At 35.5% G+C, this 24,336-nt stretch overlaps 1 protein-coding gene across 9 annotated transcripts in view; it reads left to right on the top strand.

Annotated features, from left to right (window-relative positions):
- Window positions 1–24,336, top strand: part of ZEB2 (zinc finger E-box binding homeobox 2) — a 173,288-nt gene that overhangs the window by 131,076 nt on the left and 17,876 nt on the right. For 7 of the 9 annotated variants that reach the window (XM_034424701.3, XM_087881828.1, XM_087881829.1 and 4 more), the window contains 6 exons: window positions 2,492–2,563; window positions 9,256–9,444; window positions 10,232–10,446; window positions 12,948–13,056; window positions 18,374–20,346; window positions 23,976–24,156. In XM_034424701.3, the coding sequence (XP_034280592.1) occupies window positions 2,492–2,563; window positions 9,256–9,444; window positions 10,232–10,446; window positions 12,948–13,056; window positions 18,374–20,346; window positions 23,976–24,156 (2,739 nt within the window). The remainder of the gene's footprint in view (window positions 1–2,491; window positions 2,564–9,255; window positions 9,445–10,231; window positions 10,447–12,947; window positions 13,057–18,373; window positions 20,347–23,975; window positions 24,157–24,336) is intronic. The other 2 variants (XM_087881831.1, XM_087881830.1) reach the window with 1 other exon arrangement.

The following is a 24,336-nucleotide window of genomic DNA, read 5'->3' as shown; positions in this document are numbered from 1 at the left end:
TAGTAACATGAGCAATTTCAACCATTATGCCTAACCATCAAACATAGTTAGTTTGACTCTATTTCCAGAATCCCTTTAGTTAGACTTTTTCACACCATTGGGAAAAAAAAATATTTTGAATTTTATTCACTGAAATAAATAATTTATACTGATTTTTTTTTACTATGTAATAGAACCATATATTTTAATGTAGTCATTTATTAAATTTATATGTCACCCATCTCATTGTTGAGCAACTCTTTTAGGCTTTGCTTTTAAGAATGTGCATAAGAAAAATGTTATACGAGAATAACTGGATAAGGACTTATTAGCAAAGAGAGAGAAACTCTTTCTTTGTACTCTTCCTGAAATTTACCTGCAGCCACTAGAGAGATGCTCAACATAACTGACAATATAAACAATACAAAAATATGCTGTGCTGTTCTACAAAATATTTAAGAAAGACCAAAAATGCAGCAAAACAATGCTGTTTTAATTCTGGTTTCAGACATGTCCCATTAAGAACCTTAGATTGCAGTTTTGTGCCTATCTAAGAGAAATCTCCACTGAACTTACTGGGATTCATTTTCAAAAATTTTTGCTATAGGATTGTATTATTTTTGCTGCTATATCAAAAAAAAAAAGATAAATTAATAGTAGTAAAACTAGTGGGGTGTTTTAATAGTAAAACTAGTGGGGTGTTTTCCTATATAAAATACCAGCATTATTCACATCATTTGTTCAAAGGCCAATTAACACTGTAGTTCTTGATGCCACTGTTTTCCATCACGGTAAAAATCAGTTATGTGATGATCAACACAACCATCAATTGCTGCAATCTCTAGCACTAAGAAATGGCACCTTATAGATCAAGAAGGTAGTCAGAATTAAGCTCTGGAAATTAACTGCTCACATCCTGAGTACCAGTAGTGGGTTCCACTTACCTTCACTACCGGTTCAGAACTGAGAGTATGCGTGCATGCGTGCACGCTTTGCTCATGCTCAGAGCATCTGTGATGATGTCTGGGTGGGTGGGCGGAGCCTTCCACCACCTCCACTACTGGTTTGCCTGAACCGGGGTGAACTGGTAGAAGGTACCACCACTGCTGGGTACCTTTCCATGGTTTCTTTGCCAGTGAAAGTGGTAGGGAAAACCACAGATACTTCTGTGATTTGTTAAGTATGACATGTTTACAATGAATGAAAGGCAATAGAGACTGATTAAGGCAGACCAAGATGATAAATTAATCTATCCTAGTTTCACAACTTGAACCATGGTACTGGTGAAGACTCCTGCAAGTCCCTTGGACTGCAAACTGGTCAGTCCTAGAGGAGATCAACCCTAACTGCTCTTTAGAAGGCCAGAGCCTGAAGATGAAAGTCAAATACTTTTGTCACCTAATGAGAAGGAAGGACTCACTGGAGAAGACCCTAATGCTGGGAAAGATTGAGGGCAAAAGAAGAATGGGACAACAGGGAATGAGATGGTTGGATGAAGTCACTGAAGCAGTAGGCGTGAGCTTAAATGGACTCCAGAGGATGGTAGAGGACAGGAAGGCCTGGAGGAACGTTGTCCATGGGGTCGCGATGGGTAGGACACAACTTCACAACTAACAACAACAAGTTTCACAACATACCATTGAAAATTATTTTAAAGTAATACATTGAAAGGATATACTTTTCACATTTTTATTTTGCTCCTCTTCCAAGGAATCATAGCAGTACAATTGCCCTTGTTCCTTATATTTAATAGGTGAAGCCAAGAGGAAGTGAAAAGCTCAAGCCTATTCAGAAAAGTCTGAAGTGTCTGTGTTTATAAACTAAACATTGTTGTATAGACATACAGTATTTCTGTCTATACTTTTCTAATCTAATTTTGTCCTTGGTGAACATAACATGCCTGTCTTTATTTAGATAGATGGGGTTATTGTCATTGTTTATTCCAGGAACCAAAATAAAAGTCTTCCATAGATGTCAAAATTTAGTGGCCTTTCTCATAATTTGTAGTATTTGTCATAAGTGAGCGTGGACTTAGTTTCAGTCAGGGGAGTTGAGATTTGGCAGGCTGAACTTTCTTAAAGTTCTTTGTCATGTAATTTCGGGACAAATCTAATCACAGTGTAGCTGCAACCATTTCTGTGATTATACGGACACCTCTTTCCAACGGCTAAGATCACAGGAACTGCTGCCATATTTGTAATATCCCAGTTCTGTTCAATATAAAACACAAATAATCAATGATAACTATTAATATGGAGAAAATTCATTCTATGCAAACTGTGGCTTCCCGTTCAGCAAATATGATCAACTGCATTAAACAGATTGAACAGAACCAGACATTCACAAGTAGACAGTCACCCATGTCGACTGTCACTTGATCAGTATTTTAATATGCTGTTTGGTATGTGAAATACTGAAAATATTCTTTCTTTCTTTCCTTCCTTCCTTCCTTCCTTCCTTCCTTCCTTCCTTCCTTCCTTCCTTCTCTTTCTTTCTTTCTTTCATTTTGTAGAAGAAATGAAGGAAGAGTATGACACCATGGGGCCAGAAGCTGCCATTCAAACCACTGGAAACAATGGAACAGGTAAAGGCTTATATTGGTTTTGTATTCTTGCAGCTTGTTTAACTGTCCTACAAACAGAAAGAATTCAACAGCTAATTCACTTTCCTGGATGAGGGTTTGAGAAATGTCCAATAACCAATGTTTTAAAATTTGCCCAAGTAGTTTATCCTGATGCAAATCAATGATCCACTGATCTTACTAAGAACATTTTCAAAAAAATGCCTATCCTTACCTCCTTTTCTTTTTTCACTTTGAGTCTCCAATATCAATATGTTGGAATTCAGTCCAGCCAGAGCTACTATTCTATGACAGATAGTGAAATATTTTTAATAATGGAATGGGAATGCATTTTGTAGAAACACCAAACCACAATGTTTTATTGAATATGCTTTGTCTTCATTTTGGACACTTTTCATGTTCTCAACTTTTTTTTTAGCTTACTCTTCTCAGAAATCTGTTTCCTGTAGATGAGAAGAAAGGAATATTGATACCAAAGCAGCTTGGTTTCTGAGCTATCACTTTTTTGCTTAATTTTGTTGTTCAGTCGCTAAGTTGTGTCCCACTCTTCATGACCCTATGGACCATAGCACAACAGCCCTCCCTTCCTCCACTGCCTCTTAGAGTTTTCCCAAATTCATGTTTATTATGTCAGTGACACTATCTGACCATCTCATCCTCTGCCGTCCTCTTCTCCTTTTGCCTTCCATCCTTCCCAACATCAGGGTCTTTTTCAATAAGTCCTCTCTTCTCATTTGGTGGCCAAATGAGTTTCAGCTTCAGTATCTGTCCTTCCAAAGAACAGTCAGGGTTGATTTTTTTTCAGGATTGACTGATTTGATTTCCCTGCAGTCCAAGGGACATTTTTTGCTTAGTTTAAACTGTATTAAATGTTTTGTCTTATAAGAGTTCATTTTGTTCCAACAAATGCAAGTTGTTCTACTAAATCAACCCAAAAGCTTATCTAATTCAATATTTTCAATCACACACAAAAGCAATTAAGATATAGCTAAGAAGCTCACAAGTAGATTCTGATAGTGAATTCCCACTTCCATCATGCAATGAGATGGGCAGTACTCAAATCAAATAAAATCAAATAAAAAATCTTTGCTTCCAAGCAAATACTATTTGGCATTTGATTGGGAGTATAAAGTCTGTTCTAGATATAAATCTTAGCTAGTCCTCACAATGAGCAATGTTTTGCTCCATGATTCTAGTATGTATTACTTGATATAAGTTCAGAGATATAAGGAAACCATAGTCATTGTTTCCAATAACGCAACCAAGTTTTCCCTATTCTCCATATTTTAGTTTCCATTTTAATGCCCACTTAAAATATTGTGAATGAAGGTGGCACCAAAATGTTAGGATTGTAACATTCACATATCTCTAATGCCAGTACACACCCACATGTTCTTACTAGACAGCATAACAGACTGACTTGTCTAATACCTAATGGAAAAAAATAATGAAAATTAAAAGCATATTGGAATTGAGTCTGAGTGGGGATTTCCCCCCCCCCCCATTTTTGTTACATATCAACTGGAATAAAATCCACAAAAAGTAAAATGAAGCCATTTTATGTTTCAATATACATCAACTATAGTGCAGAATTTGGAGCACCTTCGTTTTTTGAGATTAAAACAAACCATGAAAAGACGTATTTGGCGAGTTTGGTAATGTGATCTAAAAGAATCAAACCATGTATAGTTTTTAAATTCAAATGAAAGATCACATGTAAAATTCTTCCCTTGTGCTTTTGATATTCTCAACATTTAATCTCCTTGTCATCAAAGGTTGCAATAAATTCAGGAGTATTTATTCACCTCTATGAGAGTATTACATCTCTTCAGCTAGCAGAAAATGCATCAAGGATGATACTTCGTTGAGAAAGAAATTTGTATTTCAGAAATCATAGTATTAAGACTTTGTATGAGCTACTGGTCGAAGTCTTCTTTTGAGTTTCATCTCCATGTGTTTCAAAGGCATGTCTGAATACAAACTAAGAATGTTACTAGAATAATAACAGAGTTGGAAGGGACCTTGGAGGTCTTCTAGTCCAACCCCCTCCTCAGGCAGGAAACCCTATATCATTTCAGATAAGTGGTTGTCCAATCTCTTCTTAAAAACTTCCAGTGTTGGAGCACCACAGCTTCTGGAGGCAAGTTGTTACACTGATTAATTGTTGTAACTGAGTGATAAGCATTTACAGTATGTGCAAATTCACTTAAATTTTTAGAAAGACTTCAAATACAGAACTACATAAATACAGTAACATGATTGGTGTCTCAATTCCTCAGTTACATGGTTGGCTGAGTCATTTTCTCTTTGAATGATTGAAATCTGCTTTCTATGAAGATATATTGTGCTTTACAGCTTTTGAAAAAGAATCAAACAAAACCATATCAGGATATTTATGAGTCTCTTGATTCCAGAATTAGCTGCCACATTTGAGTGGCTTTCACAATGTGAACATCTTTTTAAATACATTGTTTTACATTTAGTCACAATTTGCATATATGTTAGTTTAACCGACCACATTATATTTTTTTAGGAAATGGATGAACAAATAGATGAAAATCAAAGAAAATTTCCTTTGTACCTTCACCTTCCTAGTAATAGTGGCAGGAACTGGTCCTTACTAAGACTTGTTCTTCTTTAAGTAGCAAAAGAGTTCTCAGTAAAGATGAAAACAGAAGTAAAAGTTGGCAGTTGAAAGGACTGATCATTCCTCAGTTCTAATCTGTGTATACCAATGACGGCTGCCACTTCCTGTTTAATGGGGGCTGTAGTTTTATTAGCTTTGCTGCCGATTAGGAACAGCTATCTTCATTTCACAGCAAGAGTTCCCATAAGAAATAACCGGCCTCCTAGCCCTTGAAATGTTTCCTTTAAATATCTACTCTCCTGAGTGTGGTTTATGCTCATATAGTATGATGTTAGGCTCCCAAGTCTTTAAGGAGACTCTGCCCCAGTCTTTAATTAAAACAAGACTTCCTTAATAAGACCACACATTTTACATCTTCCTAAAAAGCTTGAATCACAGATGGGACTGTCACTTTTGTGGGCAATTTAAATTTACAATGAATCAATATTTGGGGGATTTCTGCAAAGAGCATACAAGGGAAAGCCTGGGGTTTTTTTGCCGTTAAAATAGCCATTTATGGTTTTGAGTGGAAGTTAACATTTTTGGTTGTAGTGCTGATCCGTTATATTTCATTGAGGGGTAAATACAGTAACACACACAAAAATTCTAATTCCTTATCTACAACCATATGAAATTTGATATTTATACTACCCTTTTACCATGTCATCATGCTGCAAACATTGTTACTGTCAAATCTGTCAATTTAGTAAATCCCACCATTTTTAAGGTGTGTAAATTAGACATAAATATTTGACTGAGCTCCTGAATTCTTTTAAATATATACAGAAACTGAATAATGCACAAGTTTACAAGTTTACTAGCTAAGGAGACATTTATTATCAAAGCAGGCAATTCCAGCTACTATATAGAACTATGATTATAGGCCAGATAAAACCAACTTAATATGAAGCCTGCAGATTTAGTTTTTAAAAAATCAGAAGAGGAAACATTTTTTTACTATATTATTCACTTATTTCGCCACTGAAATGAAGTGTGACAACTCTTTTTTTAAAGAGTTGAATCCTGAATATTAAAGATGATAAAGAAAGAAAATGTCACACCAAAGGACTGAATGACTACCAGCTCCAAATTATTTAACCTAGGTTTTACCATGGCAAAACATTTTTGGAATCTGATCCCAAACATTTGTGGTGATATAAAAGATAAAACTGTTGGAGTATCAATCCTGGGGGAAATGGGCTGGATGAGAAAATTACATCCCTGATCTAATGACCGAAATCTCTGTTGGTTCACACCAGGGCACCACATTATGTAAAGATACATTATGTATCTTTATCAAAGATGACCCCAGTATTGGCCATAGAAGAATATCATATAGTCTTATAGAGTTAACACTAAACAATGACCTGCCTCTGCACTTGTGTAACTGGTGGCTTCCTTGCAAACATCACTGGTATATAGAGATCTACTTAGACATAAACAGAATAGTGATAGTTGATCAGGCCATAATATATATGTCACATAGAAAGAGAGCAATATATTCTGATGAAAATTAGTATAGTATTACTAATTTCTTAACATGTCCAAAATTATATGACAAAATGCAGGTTCTTCAAAATGCAGAACAATTTCATCATACACATTTGTCTTCCTTCCTTCCTTCCTTCCTTCCTTCCTTCCTTCCTTCCTTCCTTCCTTCCCTCCCTCCCTCCCTCCCTCCCTCCCCAGACACAAATGTATGCATATAAATAAACACAACGTTCTTCTTTCCTAAAATTCTTTCTCTCCTACCATCTTCCCACCAAAAGACCATAACGAGAAAGACTGTTCTTTCCAGTTGTTTAGCACCCAGAATAGAACTATTTTTCTTGCATGTTTCTTGAAAATAAACTATATTATTTTTCCTTCAAACAACATTTCAGGTTTTTTTTCTATTTCATATATGCATAGAGGATGTGTTTTTAAGCAACACAAATTAAACTCTTGCCTATAAAAAAAGGATATTTGGATTCCAGTCAATATCTGAACAGATTCTTATAAAAATATTAATTCTAGAGGAGAAACCGTGTTCCTGACTTGCAGCAAATGCATTGAAGAGTTTTGTAGTACTTCATATATTCAAGAATTCTTTATTACATCCTGGCAGTCATGCTATGAAATGTGCCTTCTCTATCTTAATCCCTATGAGTACCTATTTGATTCTTCCATCTTAATCAGAACCATAAATAAATAATTGTACATGTATGTGTGTGAGAAAATTCAACACATTGAGTATGAAGAAAGATACTGTCCATTGACAGGAAGTGAAGCCATGTTTATTAAGTTTAGCTATAAAACTATTGCCAGAATTGCTTCTTAATTGATATTAAACAACTTCTGGGAATTCTGAAGTTTTAGATTATAATTTTATTGGAGCAGTTTTCACACACACCTTGTAGAATCAGAGATTTCCTTCAGGTTTTCTCCCTCTCCCTCCGATCCCCCCCCTTTTTTTTTTAAAAAAAATACTTTTGAACAATCAGGAGTGTCAATTGATTTTACCTAATACTGCAAAAACCTATTACCTAATATATGGATTTTCTTTTCCATCTGTTGCTTTTAGGCAAAAATGCTAAATATTTTGGTTGGCTTAACAATGATTTAAATTTAGTGTTCTGTCATTCTCTAATTATCAATTCTCCCTTATTAATTTTATGATGGATGTTACTGATTTATGCTACTGTAAGGGAAACAGTTATCAAGTTGATCTCTAGTTTTGTTGATTCATGAAAGAGAAAATATTTTAAACATCTTGGCAGAGAGTTTGTAATCTGACCCAACCAATAAATGGAGTAAAATGTTATAGATTGCATATAAATTAAATTACAATAAAAGTCTTTGTATCAGTCCTGAAATATGCCTTCTAAAACATAAATTAAAAGAGAAATTAAATGTCCAATTTGCCAGTTATAATTTGTTCTGAGTTACATGTGTTTAAGTCCCTTTGATATCATTTTAATTGAATGCAACATCTTCTATACAGTAGGTTTAAATATTAGGAACTTTCTCCAAATTGTTCTTATATTTAATGTTCATAAAAAAAAGGAGGGGGTAAATTTAGTTTTAACAACAGGATATTTCATGATATAGAGAACATTGTTTTCAGAGGCATTTCAGCAACAATGAAAATAAAACAGATTTGTATTTAATGAGAATATAAGGAAATGTTCAATGTAGATTGAAAAATAACTTTAAGATTCTACTTCACAGTTTTACAACCAAAATACATTGCTCCATTTGCAAGAGAACTCCAAATCTCCACTTTGAGTTACTTAGGCTTATTTTGTAGGAAAAAGTAGCATTATTTCTCACAAGAATGTGATACAATTCAGAACAAGCGTTTATTAACGATCCTAAGTTCCAGTTCTTATTACTACTTATTACTCTACGAATACTCTCTTTTCATTTTCTATGACCCAGTCCAGCATGAAAGGTCTATATCTCAGCAAAAAAAAAAAAGAGCAAACATCTTAAACCATCCGTCAAAGGAACCCCACCTTGAAAGGACTTAAAAGCACCAAATCTAATCCATAGATTTTTGGAGAAGCTAAAGCTAGAGTAACAATTTCACATGTATTAAGCATAGACAGCAAAATTGCTCTCAGGCTATACTTACATTATTGAAGTTTGATATATATTTTTTATAAGTGTAAAGTTAAACTGGAATACGTAAAAGTATGAAAAATGATTTGTTTGGTTCTGTGCATACATATAAAAAAATGGAGTAAAATGTTTCTATGTATAGATTATACATATAAATTAATTACAATAAAAGTTTGTTTATTAGTCCTGAACTATCCCTTCTAAAATACAAAAGAATACCCGTTTTACATTTCTAGCAATACAGAAGCCATACTCTGCATGGCTTTCCTTCTTCATTAGTAAATATCACCATCAGAGAATAAAATTAGTTATTAATTTTCTGATTAGTGAAATAAACCAGGTGAAGATAAGGGTGACCAAAGAAGAAGTTCAAAATATTCCACAGAAGGTTTTATAATCTCCCAGAGGATGAACACAGAGCTTTATTTTTTATCTTTTTCCCTGCTTGTCCCTTTTTCCATTTTAGTTAAGAATGCAAATTGCACATCAGACTTTGAAGAATATTTTGCTAAGAGAAAACTGGAGGAAGGAGATGGACACTCAGTCAGTATAGCAGAGTACCTACAACGCAGTGATACCGCCATTATTTACCCAGAAGCCCCCGAGGAACTGTCTCGCCTTGGCACTCCAGAGGCCAATGGGCAAGAAGAAAACGGTGAGGACAGAATTCATTCTTAGCCACTCCTGACCTTTTGCAGCTGTTGCAATTATAAATGCACTACATGCCTGGATGTTTACCTTAAAATTGAAGAACAGCTGCAGAAGCGTGGAATTTCATGAGCAAAGGCTGGGACTGTAATTTCAGCATATTGTGATTATATATATATATATATATATATATATATATATATATATATATATATATATATATATATGTCAGCAAATTGAGAATGTTCTGTAGGTAAAGCAAATAGCAGACGAAATAAAGGCTATATTTTAAAGGACTGGTGTACTACTTGCTTTAATTTTACTCTGGAACAATTGACTTTTTAATCAAGCAAATTAATAAATACTCACTGAGTCTAAGTCTCAAAATATATCCATGAGGAAAAAAAGCTGCTGAAAGAAGTATTCGTGAGGATGAAGCTAGTATGTAAGGAGATGAAGAACTGGTAATTTAGCAAGCGGCATCAATAAACAAAATATCCGTTTGTCTGTCTATCTGTCTAGCAGTACAGCAGGTAGAATAAAATTTTATGAAAGCGTAAAACAGAAATTTGAGTTAATTTTCTAGTGAGCAATATCCACTTTCTTTTTTTTTCCACGTGTGTCGAAAAAAGATTGATGTGGTTTTCAGCCTAGGTAGAAATCATGGGTCTCTAGTGTAGACAGATTGGAGTGATTTTTGTCAATCCATCCTGCAGTGGGCAATAAGCCCATTAGCTGCCATTGATTTACTGACCTTTCAGCTGGCTTCTCTCTCTTATGTCTCTTGGTTAAAGACCTGCCACCTGGAACTCCAGATGCTTTTGCCCAACTGCTGACCTGCCCCTATTGCGACCGGGGCTACAAGCGTTTGACCTCCCTGAAGGAGCACATCAAGTATCGCCATGAGAAGAACGAGGAAAACTTCCCCTGTCCTCTTTGCAACTACACGTTTGCCTACCGCACCCAGCTCGAGCGGCATATGGTGACGCACAAGCCAGGGACAGATCAGGTGGGGAGTAGGGGGCTGACTTTAAGTGATTTCTTTCTATAATAACCCCTTAGAGAAATGATATTGCTTTGATTGGCAATCATTATTAATTTTTCATGGCATTTTGAAGATGCAGATCTTTTAATGGTAATAGCTTTAATTGAAGTCTAAATGATTTTTTGATGGTCTCTTCTAATATGATTTAATAGTCTTATGTTCACGATCGAATGAGTGTGTTAATTTCTAATTTGGAAATTTTATTTGCACTTAAACTTGACTTTAGTTTCATTTTTTTTTCTGTTCCTCAAAATGTGAATGAAATTGTGGCATTTTAATTATACGATTATTAAACATCAGCAATTTTAATCCTATTTTTCACCTAGTTTTACTATGCTTTTTTTTTACCCCATATGATCTCAAACATGTCTCAAGAATCTTCTAATCTTTTTTTTTTATCATTCCTAACTTTTTATTAAGCCCCGTGTGTATGTTTCCCCAAAGTTTAGGACATTGAGTAAATTTTGTGGCATAGATATGTTGCATGCATTATGATTGTTTTAACAATGAATGAGGAGATTATCAGTCAACATCTGAAATGTATAAATCACAGCATCATATCTTCTATTAATCAACATGATTCCATTATCAGGTATGCATTGCATTTAATCAGATAGAAACTGATTTGAATGTATTATTCAACTTTATTATATTAATAAAGAAGTTACTCAAAAGTGCTATTTTAAAAAGTTCTTCACATAGCAAAGGTGAATTTTTGAGATCTGCTTCTTAAAAATTTAACTACAGTATGATGTATTATAATACAAATCCTATTGGTGTGTACTGTGCCCAATCATATAGTTTATTTCTATTCTAACATAAAAAAAAAATATACCAGTGTATCTTAGCAGGAATCTCCAACTAAAATACATTTTTATTTAGTGCTATGTGTATCAAGTTGACCTTCTAATCAAACAATTTGAGATTGGTTCTTATCTCTCACTTTGTTTCTGCAATCAGTAAACTTACCATTGGGGCAGAATTTAGCATAATATTTCCTTTTAAAGAGTCAAGAGGGTATTAATCTGTTACTTTGCCACCTTCGTGGCAAAATATTAAGACGCCATCGCTTTTTCTCCTCCCGTTTCTCTGCTGCTTCTAACTATGAAAACACTAGGAGGAAAATGGCTGGATGTTTATCCCCTCTAACTGCCTTACATTTCACATGTGAGAGTGTGATTGTGTTGGCGCATTACGAATGGTAGCTTTGGTGTTGAAAAGTCCCCTCATTTGCTCATGGCATTTACAATTAGTAAATTAAAATGATTGTATCATATTAACAGTGGCACAACTAAAGTTTATAGTAGTCCTCCGAGGGCTGTGGGGGGAGACAAAGCAGCTGTTGCTGTTTGTTTATGCAACTCAGCAACATATGAGCACTGGTCCCTCAATGGGGCTCGGCGGGCTGGGCTCTGCTTGATCTTTGAAGGTTGCTGCTGTTTGAACAACCCTCCCTGTGTCCCATGTAACACCATCTGTCTCACTAGGAATGTGGGAAGATTCAGCACACCCTAGCAGTTGTCATACCGTTTCTGGGCTGTCTTTTCTGCAATAGTCTTTTGTGTCATTGCTGTTTGGTATGGGGTGTGGGGGGGGGGGTTGGGAAGGCTGACCTCCTACCTTGAACATCCAGACTAGATGACTGCAGCTTTCTTTCTTTTTTTTTCTTGGTCAGAATTCAAAGTCACAGCACTTTTCTCACTTGTTCAGAAAGGTCAGCTGTGTTTGATTCTATCTTTATGCTGCTTTTGTAACTTGTTCTTTCTGCCAATTTCTTCCCTCCTGTTTTGTCCTAGCTGCTTTGCATTGCAAAGGGGGAGAGAGAGAAAGAGAGAGAGAGAGAGAGAGAGAGAGAGAGAGAGAGAGAGAGAGAGAGAGAGAAAGAAAGAAAGAAAGAAAGAAAGAAAGAAAGAAAGAAAGAAAGAAAGAAAGAAGGGTTAATTGTCGGATTCAGGGTTTTCCCCCCTCCTCAGCTGTGAGGACCCTTTGCATTTGATAACAAATAAATCTTGCATGTAATCACAATGTTGAATGATTCAGAGGCACGAAAAAGGGTTTCAGAGGAACAGTTTTTAAGTTGCAATTATGAAAAATTATACGTAGTTACAGTGTGCTAGCAATGTAACAAACCTTAGTTTCTTCTTAAAAATTAAAAATCCATTCTTCCCAATGTTGCATGTCTTAATATAATTCCAAGCCAAATGCTGAAAATGCATTCAAATTGGCTTCAGGTTTGCTGCCAACCTTTGATTTTTATGGCAGCACCAATGAAGCAAACAAACATCCGTGCAGAGCTTCTACTTGGACAAATAAATACAAAGCTGCTTAAATAATTTTTTTCCTCCTCCAAATGCGATCCTCTATCCCTCTGTCCTTTTCCTTCCCTCCCACTTTATATATAATTATGCATACACTCTCAGCCGTATATTTGCATAAAATTCATGCTGGCGTCTTAACTCTCCTAGCACCAAATGCTGACCCAAGGAGCGGGCAACCGTAAGTTCAAGTGCACCGAGTGTGGCAAGGCCTTCAAGTATAAGCACCATCTGAAGGAACACCTGCGAATCCATAGCGGTAAGTCTTTGAGGTGTGGGCCCTCATTTGCATTTTGTTACACGAATTGACTCTTAACAAGAAGGATGGGTTAAGATTTCTGCAACTTTATTTAGAACCGTTCGATATTTCATAAACGCTTTCTCATTTTCCATATGGTTCAGGAAATAGGGCTGCCTTTATCTCTACATTCTCACTGCCTCTTTGAGAAATATTGATTCTCTTATTTGTTCGTCCATCCCTCTTTAGGTGTTTCTAATTTTTCAAATATAAGGCCCAAAGTGAGAAGAACCATAGAAATGGACATTAGTAATATCCTCCATCCAGCAGTATAATATCATGCTGGATTTCCTTGAAGTCCATCAAGATCTAGTTTTCATGGAGTCCTTTTTTCCCCCTTTTATTATTATTTTTTCACATTAGTAATTTAGAGCAGCTAGGAAGCCCAATAAACAGGATATTGACCTATTCCAACAAACACATACTATAATTTGCTTTCTTTTGGCTTAATGTTATATGTGAAGACACTTGATATGTTTAAGGTAAAGTGAAAGCTAGCTGTGGGTTGAATTCATATCTCACACTGAGGCATATTTATTTTAAGATACAGATAAGCATATTTGTTTTAAGATACAGATAAGCATGATTATCAATTTATCATGGCTTGTGTGGTCAGTTCCTAGTTTCTTTCCCTCTCTTTTTAATTATTTTTGCTTCATATTTCTATAAAGTTGTTAGATACAAAAAAACCAGGAATAAGCCAGGAAACTATGATCAAAGCAAGCATTTCACCTCTATTTCACCTACTGTTACACTAGGGTAAACCAATAACAAACAATGGTTTCACTGGGAAGTTTTTTTGCCCTAAAATCATATTTTATTAATCAATACCACCTTACCGTATTTTTCGGACTATAAGGCACACTTTCTCCCCCCAAAAAAGTGGGTGGAAATGTTGATGCATCTTATAGACCGAATACACCATTGTTTTTGACTTCCCAACCCCCCCCCCGCATCCCGTTTTCGCAAAAATGGGATGCACAGAGGGTTTGGGAGGCCTGCAGAGTGCTCCTGAGGGCTTGGGAGGACAAAAATGGGCCCATTTTTCATGAAAATGGGACACGCAGACAGTTTGGACGCCTGCAGAGTGCTCCTGGGGGCCAGGGAGGGCAAAAACCGGATGCCCAGAGGCCAAAAACTTTTTTTTTCTTGGTTTCCTCTTCGAAATCTATGTGTGTCTTATACTCCGATGTGTCTTATAGTCCAAAAAATACGGTATATATATCAAAAAAGCCACCTAACAGCAGAGTCCACAAGTGAAAGCAGCCTTTATAATTTATTCAAATTTTCAGTGGATGATGTTTGTAGCATAGGATTTTTTCATTCATTATACCCTTAAAAGTATGCAGTATCTGTAAATTATTTTTCCAAGTAAAAAAAAGTGATTATATAAGCAAAGCAAACTTTGACATCTCTTTATCAGGTATCAAAGATTGGCTGCAATTTTCCAAATTGGTGTCTACTCAATGGAGCTAAACAATAAAAACATTTTTTTAAAAAAAAAATGAATAAAGCCAGTTATTTCTTTGATCTCCTGTATGTTTTACATTAGATCACCGAACAATGGGAAAAATGGCACAATTTGAATTTTTCAGTATATGAAAATCTAAATGAACTTTTCCCCAGTCAAAAAGTACTCATAAAGCTCAGGATTCCGGCTTTCCATTACAATTGTTACACATCTATCCAGTCTACTGAGAATGCATACTCAGCAGTAAATTTCATTGATTCCTATAGAACAGGGGTGTCAAACTCGCAACGTCACAGCATCGTCACATGTTGTATCACAACCTTTTTCCCTTCGCTAAACCGCATGGGCTGTGGGTTTGACAGCCCTTCTATAGAACATGTTTATACTGGATGGGAGAGCAACAGGAAATGATGCATTTCCATATTATTGCCCAAATTTTTTTTGATATGTTGTCATAAGGACTGACTTCATTCTAAGGGGGTCTTTACCCATACTTCTATAGGTAAATATATGTTGAAAAAAACCAAACAAAAGCCTTCACTGTGATATTTTATAGACTCGAGTTTTATTGTACATTGTAATTCCTTAGAAAGCAGGTTTTGTTAATATTTAATACACTAATAATTTGCTTATAAGTATCTAAAAATCAAGCAATGAATGTTGCTTTATAAAAAGTAAATCAGTCCTGGGAAATTTTAATCCAAAATTAAGAACTTCTAAGTCCCAATGATTTTTAATTATGCCCATTCAAGCAAATAGTTTAATTCAGATGTAAATACAAACTACCATATTCTCACTATGAGAATATTCTGTGCTGACATTTCTCCTTTCTTTTTCTCTTTCTCTCTTCTCTCCCACTAGAAGAAGTTTACTTGTAATGCCAAAACTTCAGGAACTGTGTTTAAATTGTGTTTAAACTACAAGTTGAAATATACTTGGATCTGTGATCATAATTTGATCCTGGATTATTCTTATTACTCTTTGCTTAAGCAAACACAGTTTTCTGAATGCAGAAGTCATGGGAAACTCTCATTTGCTTATACTTAAAAATACAAACTGCTACTCTAATGATAGCCAAGACTTCAATAGCTTCTTTTCATAAAAGGACAATCAGAGATTCCTCCTTCATCTTAACTAGGATTTAAAATCACTTAACTCTGATAGATCATTGCATCATTGCAGGAATCATAGTTAAGGAGAAATATTCTTTAACTTTAAAAATGAAACTTTAAGTGAATCTAGCAGCAGCTCTATTTTAATGCTCATATTTTTTTTAATGCAGTATTAGCTTTATTTGTTGAGGTGTACTTGTCTATGTTCACTTAACATACCTACCTAGAGTTAAGCAATTGTGATTTATTCAATTATCAGAAATTTTTCGAATCACACAATTTACTGACCTATAAATTAACAAGATTGATTGGTACCACATACTAAATGAAAATATGACTGGTTGGTGGGTGATTCAACGTATTATGTAAATGCGATCCATATATTTCTTAAAGGTTCTGAGATCCTGAAGGCCCTTACTAACAATGCAGGCTATAGTAGATATTTTTCTTATATACAGGCACATAGGCCATTAAAGTATACTTAAAAGTTGTATTTGAAAGGCAAATGTTATTACATTTTCGCATTGTGCAGACTGTAATAGTTCCTGAGAAAACATAGATTATGTAAATTTTATAGTACTTTTTTCTCCTCAAGTTTGATTGACATTGATAGTTATTATTTATTAGGCAATGGTGCTGAATAATGAAAGAGGAAATATAATTGCTGCATTGCTACTTTGGCTAAGAAAAACTTGAGATAATTAGGAGATTTTAAGGAGGCAGGACAAAGTGGGAGGAAATCTGTCTAGAGATTTTGTGCGGTACATACAGATGAGTTGATTCTAGGTCCCCCCAATGTTTCCCGCACCCCACCCACCCTCAGCTTTAAAAGTTTCTAGTTCTGAGATATCACATGAATTTTTTTTTGTGGTATATGCTAAACATAGCATTTATCACTCTGTATCTCTCTTGTGTCCAATGTATATATAGTAAATAAGTGGAAAAAATAGCATTGTTGTAGGTCAATGGTGCAAAACTTATGCTGTATGCTGTCCAGAATCATTTGACACAACATGGGTGGTGAATAAATTTCATAATAAATAATAAACAAACTGCAAATGGCCTATCAGCTATCATTTTGCATCTCCAGCATTTCTTAGACAGGGTGTGCAATTCTTTTGGCCTTCTGAGGAGGGGGCATTTGACAGGGAAGTACAATATTCTTGGTCCCCATTAATCTTCCAGGTCCCCTCTCTTAAAACAGATCCTAGCCCCACAACCTTTGAACAGTGACCCTTGATGCATTGTGTAAAGCTCAAGATAATGGGCACTGAAAAGTCCTGTATTCTGTAGAAGGAATCTATGTTTGTAGTTCTCCATGCGCTCCCAAAAATAGTTAACCTCCAAATTCTGAATTATTGAACTCATTCCAGAAAGACAGAAAATGGAGTCCCATTTTGCCTCCTTCCCTTCTATTTCCTTCTCTGTTGCAATTTCCTGCAGTGTCTAATTCATTATCAGTCCATTGTTCTCCCTTACAACTAAATCCCACAAAACTGTGGCTTGCATGGAACATAATTTGTTTCCCAATTAAGCCATGATTACTAATTCTCTTTTGAAGGCCATCATTGATGCATTCCCATTCACTATTGGAAACCATCATCTACAAAAGAGGAAGGACAGGATAAGAGAGAGGAAGCAGGAAAGAAAGGATTCAAGAGTGTGAGACTTGTTTATAAATGTAAAAGAAAAAAAATCTCCCACAAATAAATGAACTTTTATAACAATTAAGTTTCAATAATTGAAGGTGTTAGATAAGAGATTAGGGATGAGTAAGAAACTGTGTTTGCTTCAAGAGATATCTACCCTGTTTTCTCAAAAATAAGACCCAACTGGAAAATAAGTCCTAGCATGATTTTTCAGGATGCTCGTAATATAAACCCTACCTCCAAAATAAGCCCCAGTTAAGATTGTCAGCCAGATGGGTGCATTTAGTACTGTATTTCCCCCAAAATAAGACCTAACCAGAAAATAAGCCCCAATGCGTCTTTTGGAGCAAAAATTAATATAAGACCCAGTCTTATTTTCAGGGAAACACAGTAGTACTCTTTGATCTTTTCCCAGTAGATCATCTGGTATTAACAATTAAAAGCCAAATAAATATCCATAACTTGTTCTCAGGCAGAATTTGTATTTTGTTTCAATTTAGGATGTTATATGAGGGGGGGAAAGGGCAAGTGAACATACTTATAGTAGTAGAATGTGATACAGCTAACAGTCACAAACTCATTTACATAGGGTAAAATAATTTCTAGAAAATTCAGTGCTAAGTTATTCAAACAGAGAACTTGTTGTAAAGTAAATTCATTCAAACTGCATGTTGCCTGCGCTCTTTTTAAAAAAGCTTTGCAAAATTATATCCTGCCCACTCTATATAGGTATTACAAAGATTATTATATTTAGTTTTACAAACTTATTTGCATAAGTACATTGCAGGAGAAGCTTTATTCCCTTTTAAAAACACACCCAGTTGTTAGCAACAATCAAAATTAGGACTACCAGAAAATTAAATATTTTAGATAATTATTTCCACTTGGAGAGACTTAAACATAATTTGAAAGGTAGGAAGGAAGAAAATATAGGATGAAATGCACAAACTTTGCTAGTTTGCCATAACCTAGCCGCTGCAACAGAAATCTAAAAACCATTTGAGTTTGTGACTTACTAAAATTTAATCTTAAAAAATTCATTGCAGGTGAAAAACCATATGAATGTCCCAATTGCAAGAAGCGTTTCTCCCATTCTGGTTCATACAGTTCACACATCAGCAGCAAGAAATGTATTGGTTTAATCTCTGTAAATGGTCGAATGAGAAACAATATCAAGACGGGTTCTTCTCCTAATTCTGTATCTTCCTCACCTACTAATTCAGCCATTACACAGCTGAGAAACAAGCTGGAAAATGGAAAACCACTTAGTATGTCTGAGCAGTCAGGCTTACTTAAAATAAAAACAGAACCACTAGATTTCAATGAGTACAAAGTTCTGATGACAACTCATGGCTTCGCTGGTGCTAATCCATTCATGAACGGCAGGCTCGGTGCAACCAGTCCAATAGGAGTCCATGCCTCTACACCAAGTCCAATGCAGCACTTAGGGGTGGGAATGGAAGCACAATTACTTGGATTCCCAGCAATGGGGAGCAATTTAAGTGAAGTGCAGAAGGTCCTGCAGATTGTAGACAACACCGTTTCTAGGCAGAAAATGGACTGCAGCCCTGAAGAAATTTCCAAACTGAAAGGTTACCACATGAAGGACCCATGTTCTCAGCCAGAGGAACAAGGCATTACTTCTCCTGGTATTCCACCTGTGGGTCTTCCAGTAGTCAGCCATAATGGTGCCACTAAAAGTATTATTGACTATACATTAGAAAAAGTTAATGAAGCCAAAGCTTGTCTCCAGAGTTTGACTACGGATTCAAGGAGGCAGCTCAACAACATTAAGAAAGAAAAGCTACGCACCCTAATAGATTTGGTGACCGAAGATAAAATGATAGAAAACCACAATATACCCACTCCATTTTCATGCCAATTCTGTAAAGAAAGTTTTCCTGGACCCATTCCCCTGCATCAACATGAACGGTACCTCTGTAAAATGAATGAAGAAATCAAGGCAGTCCTCCAACCTCATGAAACTATGGCTCCTAGTAAACCGGGTATGTTTGTTGATAAGCAAGCTCTCCTCCTATCATCTGTACTTTCTGAGAAAGGAATGCCTAGCCCTATCAACCCATACAAGGACCACATGTCTGTACTTAAAGCGTATTTTGCTATGAATATGGAGCCAACTTCTGATGAACTACTGAAAATTTCCATTGCCGTTGGCCTTCCTCAGGAATTTGTGAAGGAATGGTTTGAACAACGAAAAGTCTACCAACACACAATTTCCAGGTCGCCACCTCTGGAAAGGGGCAATGCCAAGGTGGTGCTGGCTGCCACCAACAACACTCCCATTAAAGACTCTTTGTCAGCCAGATCCCCTATAAAGCCTGTGGACTCTATAACATCACCATCTATCGCTGAACTTCATAATAGTGTTACTAACTGTGATACTCCTCTCAGGCTAACAAAACCTACTCACTTTACCAATATTAAACCAGTTGAGAAATTGGACCACTCCAGGAGCAATACTCCTTCGCCATTAAATCTTTCTTCCACATCTTCTAAAAACTCCCACAGTAGTTCTTACACTCCAAACAGTTTCTCCTCTGAGGAGCTTCAGGCTGAGCCTTTGGACTTGTCTTTACCAAAACTAATGAAGGAACCCAAAAATATTATAGCTACAAAGAACAAAACAAAATCCAATAGTGTAAATGTAGACCACAACAGTGTTTCTTCATCGTCTGAAACCTCAGATGAGCCACTGAACTTGACTTTTATCAAGAAAGAATTTTCTAATTCAAACAGTTTGGATAAAAGCACTAATCCAGTATTTGCTATGAACCCTTTTAGTGCCAAACCTTTATATACCACACTTCCACCACAGAGCGCATTTCCCCCAGCCACTTTTATGCCTCCAGTTCAGACCAGCATTCCTGGCCTACGACCATATCCTGGAATAGATCAAATGAGCTTCCTACCACATATGGCCTATACATACCCAACTGGAGCAGCTACCTTTGCTGACATGCAGCAAAGACGAAAGTACCAGCGGAAGCAAGGATTTCAGGTAAGGCTATGACTTATTTCATGACTGTACAATAGTTAATGAAACCTCATTCTAAAGTTTTGTGACTCATTTAGTTTGTTTTTAATGAGTAGATGGTTTAAAAAGAGAAATGAAACTTATAAGAATGATTAAGATATGCAAGAATTCATACACAGGAAAGCTTTTCCTAGTAAGCTTGTAGTGGCAAAGAAAAGACTGCTAAGAGAAATAATATTTCTCTATGTAAAGTAAATATAACCCTGAGTGACACCCTTCCCCCATCCCACCTCCAACCCCCAACCCCCGTTCTATGGCTTCATTGGTAAAGTGTTCACTACGGTCCTTAGAATTTCTCAGAGAATTATGTGGCAATGATAATACAGCAATAAGCTCTTTATAATGGGTTCTGACTAATCTTTATAAAGCTATTAAAAGGTTTATGAAGATCCTCAGACCAGACTTACTTTCATCTCACCTATTCCATTTTTCACATATCTCTGTGCCACCCACTCATCCTGCCCCACAGACCTTTTGGAAAAGACTCTAAACAAGTTCCAGTACTTAAGGAGCATCTGTCATAGTCTTCATTTACGCAGAAGGATCTAATGATTTGCCATCTTCAAAAAAGATTAAATCTTGAATTAGGATGCTATTTTATAAACTCTAAGTAGTAATACGAATCTGGCTCATAGTTTACATCCACTTCCTCTACATTAATAGCTACTATCTAGGTTTCAGGTAGGAAGCTTCCCCATTATCTACTACAAGATCTGTCTTTAACTTGAGATGATGAAGACTAAAACAGGGCATTCAGAACAAGCATACACTGTATCCTTGAACTATAGTCTTACATTATTTTTAACTGTTTAGAAATAGCAAATATATAATATTTTGATCAAATGAAATTCATTCATAGGTAGGAGGTACGGTATAATTGGTACATAAGTAGACAGACAGACAGACAGACTTTCCTATACAATCCATGAGGTTCCATTAATACTTTGACATACCAGTAAATATGTTTTCTATTTTCAAATGTAAAAATCAGGTATAGTTTAATGTTATAGACCATAATCTCTCTTTGGACAATAGGAACATAAGTAGCACAATACCTCTATAATAGCTGTTTTACTATTCCAATTTATAGTACATTTGCCCTCTTTTCAAATATGTTAAAGCTTATTTAATATACTCAGATATAAATTTGTACAAGAAACTGAACTGTCTGATAGCAAATGGAAATGTATGTTATCATGCAAGTTTGTACTCTCTTTGGATCAAGACAAAATAAATATAAAGAAATTTAATAATTCACTGATCCACATTCATTACTGCTTAATGCTAAAGGCTGTTTTAACATAGACAGTGCATTGATAAAAAGTGTTATTAATATTCCCAATTTCAAATTACAAAATTAAATATAAAATTGTAGCTCAAGGCCTTTAGAAGGGAGACATACATGTAAATGGATTGCATAATAATATTTTATACCTAAATATAAAATTCAGTTAAACGCGTTCTAACTTTTACAGTGTATGTGCGTGTGTGTTTGCACATGTGCAAAATAATCTATGTGGCTCTAACTTGTGTATGCATGTCCGTGCATGTGCGCGCGCGCACACACACACATACACACAAATATGGCATGAGTTTATATTTTAAAACTCATGCTCAAAGCTGTTTTGCAAAATAAAATACCTGCAAAGCTAAAAGTCATGCTATGAAGTTAATGTCAATATCCTGAAAAATTAACAGATAGGTCCATATATCAAGTGAAGCTTAAACTTGTTTGTTTTCCTTCTTGAGCAGTTACATATTTATTACTTTATCTCACTAGTAGAACTGTTGTTTCAAAAACACAAGTTTAAGCTTCACTTGATATATGGACCTATCTGTTAATTTTTCAGGATATTGACATTAATCTGAAGACTCTATCTCTAGGATTTAACACAATTGTAAAGTTAAAAGTTTGCATTGTTTATAAGATTCAGATCCACTCTGGCATTCCATAATTTCAGTTACTTTGAAAAATTATCCCTGAAATATAAATGATGTTAAAGCCATACAGGTGTAGTTATGGTAGTAATGCTTGTTTTAATTTCAAAGAGTTTCAGAGCAGGATATGAAAAATAAAATATTGTTTATTACTTATTGAAGGCTGCCTTACATGCACAATCTTATTTTGAAAACCTTGCTCTCCAGGTTTCTCATAGTAATCTGAATACCAGAATTCAAGATATAGTCCATGTAAAATATGACCCTAGTACGTTCTGAAATATATTATTTTGTCTCCTTTGTATATTTCAGAATTGCTATAGAGTGAGATGTAGAGGAATCACAATTACTGTCCCCTCGTATCTTTGTAGCCTTCTTGTGAACTCATTGATTTGTTCTTTGAACCAGAACATGTTCAAAAGAATAGAAATCTGTGATCTTGCTTGTATGTCTCTGAAAAAAACGAAGGAATGGAGGATAAGGAACAAGAAAAATGAGTTACTTGCATTTCCTTCTTCTCTCCCAATTCTCATCTCCAAAAGGTGCTCATTCAGTGTTGATATCTGTGGCCGTACGACAAAGTACATTATATTTTGATCACATTGTCACTTTTCACAGGAATAAATCCCAAAGAAATACATGGAATTGACTGTTTTTGATTTGTCAGTTACAGATGGTCTCTGATAACGATTTTCTGTTCTCTTCCACTGCAAAGACATACCATTTCATAATATCAGACACTAGAATCTCAAATTACTCTTGGCATTTGACCGCACTGCTATCTTAGCTACTATACCGTTATTGCCATATCCTTCCAGCTCACTACAAGGAGAGAGCGATTGCAGGCCAGCCTATGGGAAACTCAATAGAGCCTAGCTGCCATTTGAAAATGAAACTTTTCGGTGATGTAGGCCTATGTACCTTGTTAGATTCTCCACTCTTTGTAATATTTAGTATTTTAATCTTCTTCGCGATATCACAATATTTGTTTATATATACTCATTTACATAGAGGTAGGAAGAGACAGCAGGAAATAAATATCTAATATGATGTCACCACAGTTTTGTAACTAAGTATTTCTAGATATTATAGGAAAAATATGATTCTTTGGAAGCCCCGTGTTATATACAGTATATTCAGATTCAGGAGACAAGCAAAACATATCTAGTTTGATCCAAGCGTGTCCTTCGAAGAACGGGAAGGTACTGTCTATTTGTAAAGGGCACAACTTAGGTAATCTTTTCCTTGGAGAAATTCATTCTTTCTTCTTATAACCTTCAATATCATCTTTCAAATTGTTTGGAAGAATCTCTTGATCTTCTGAAACAACTATAAAGGTTGCTGCTGGGATTTGCAATCAAAAGAGGAATTTTTTTTCTTTAAAAAAATGCTGCCATTCCATCTTTAAGATCATCATCAGCAGAACTGTGATACATTTATGGAGCACTGGCATTCAACAGAATGTACAAATAGGCTTGCAGAGTTTTCCCAAGAAACATGTTCTTTAGGATATAGTTCCACATTTTGAAAAAGTTGCAACTGTGAACCGGTGAAGCCATTTAATAAAGATAGGCTGTGATTAACATGTGATAAGAACATAAGAAAAGAAAAAATGGAAACAGTGATTTTATACAAAACATGTGGTTGTTTCACAGGGAGAATTGCTTGATGGAACACCAGATTACATGTCAGGTCTTGATGACATGACAGACTCTGACTCCTGCTTGTCCCGAAAGAAGATCAAGAAGACAGAAAGTGGCATGTACGCATGTGACTTATGTGACAAGACATTCCAGAAAAGCAGTTCCCTTCTGCGACACAAATATGAGCACACAGGTATGGATAATTGCAATATATAGAGACAAGTCTTAACAGTATAGGTAGGTCTACAGAATAAAAGGCAGCAAAGGTATTGAACAAAGTGATGCTCATTGCTTATTGCAGCTCTCCATTTCCTTCCATTGTTCAGTTCTAAAAAACATGTTAAAGCTCATTGAAACATTTTTCTTTTTTTAA

Source organism: Pantherophis guttatus, chromosome 1 (genome assembly GCF_059756535.1).
Source record: "Pantherophis guttatus breed Tessera chromosome 1, ASM5975653v1, whole genome shotgun sequence".
Classification (NCBI taxonomy): domain Eukaryota; kingdom Metazoa; phylum Chordata; class Lepidosauria; order Squamata; family Colubridae; genus Pantherophis; species Pantherophis guttatus.
Note: the sequence above shows the minus strand (reverse complement) of the source record. Positions and strands in the feature narration are given on the sequence as shown.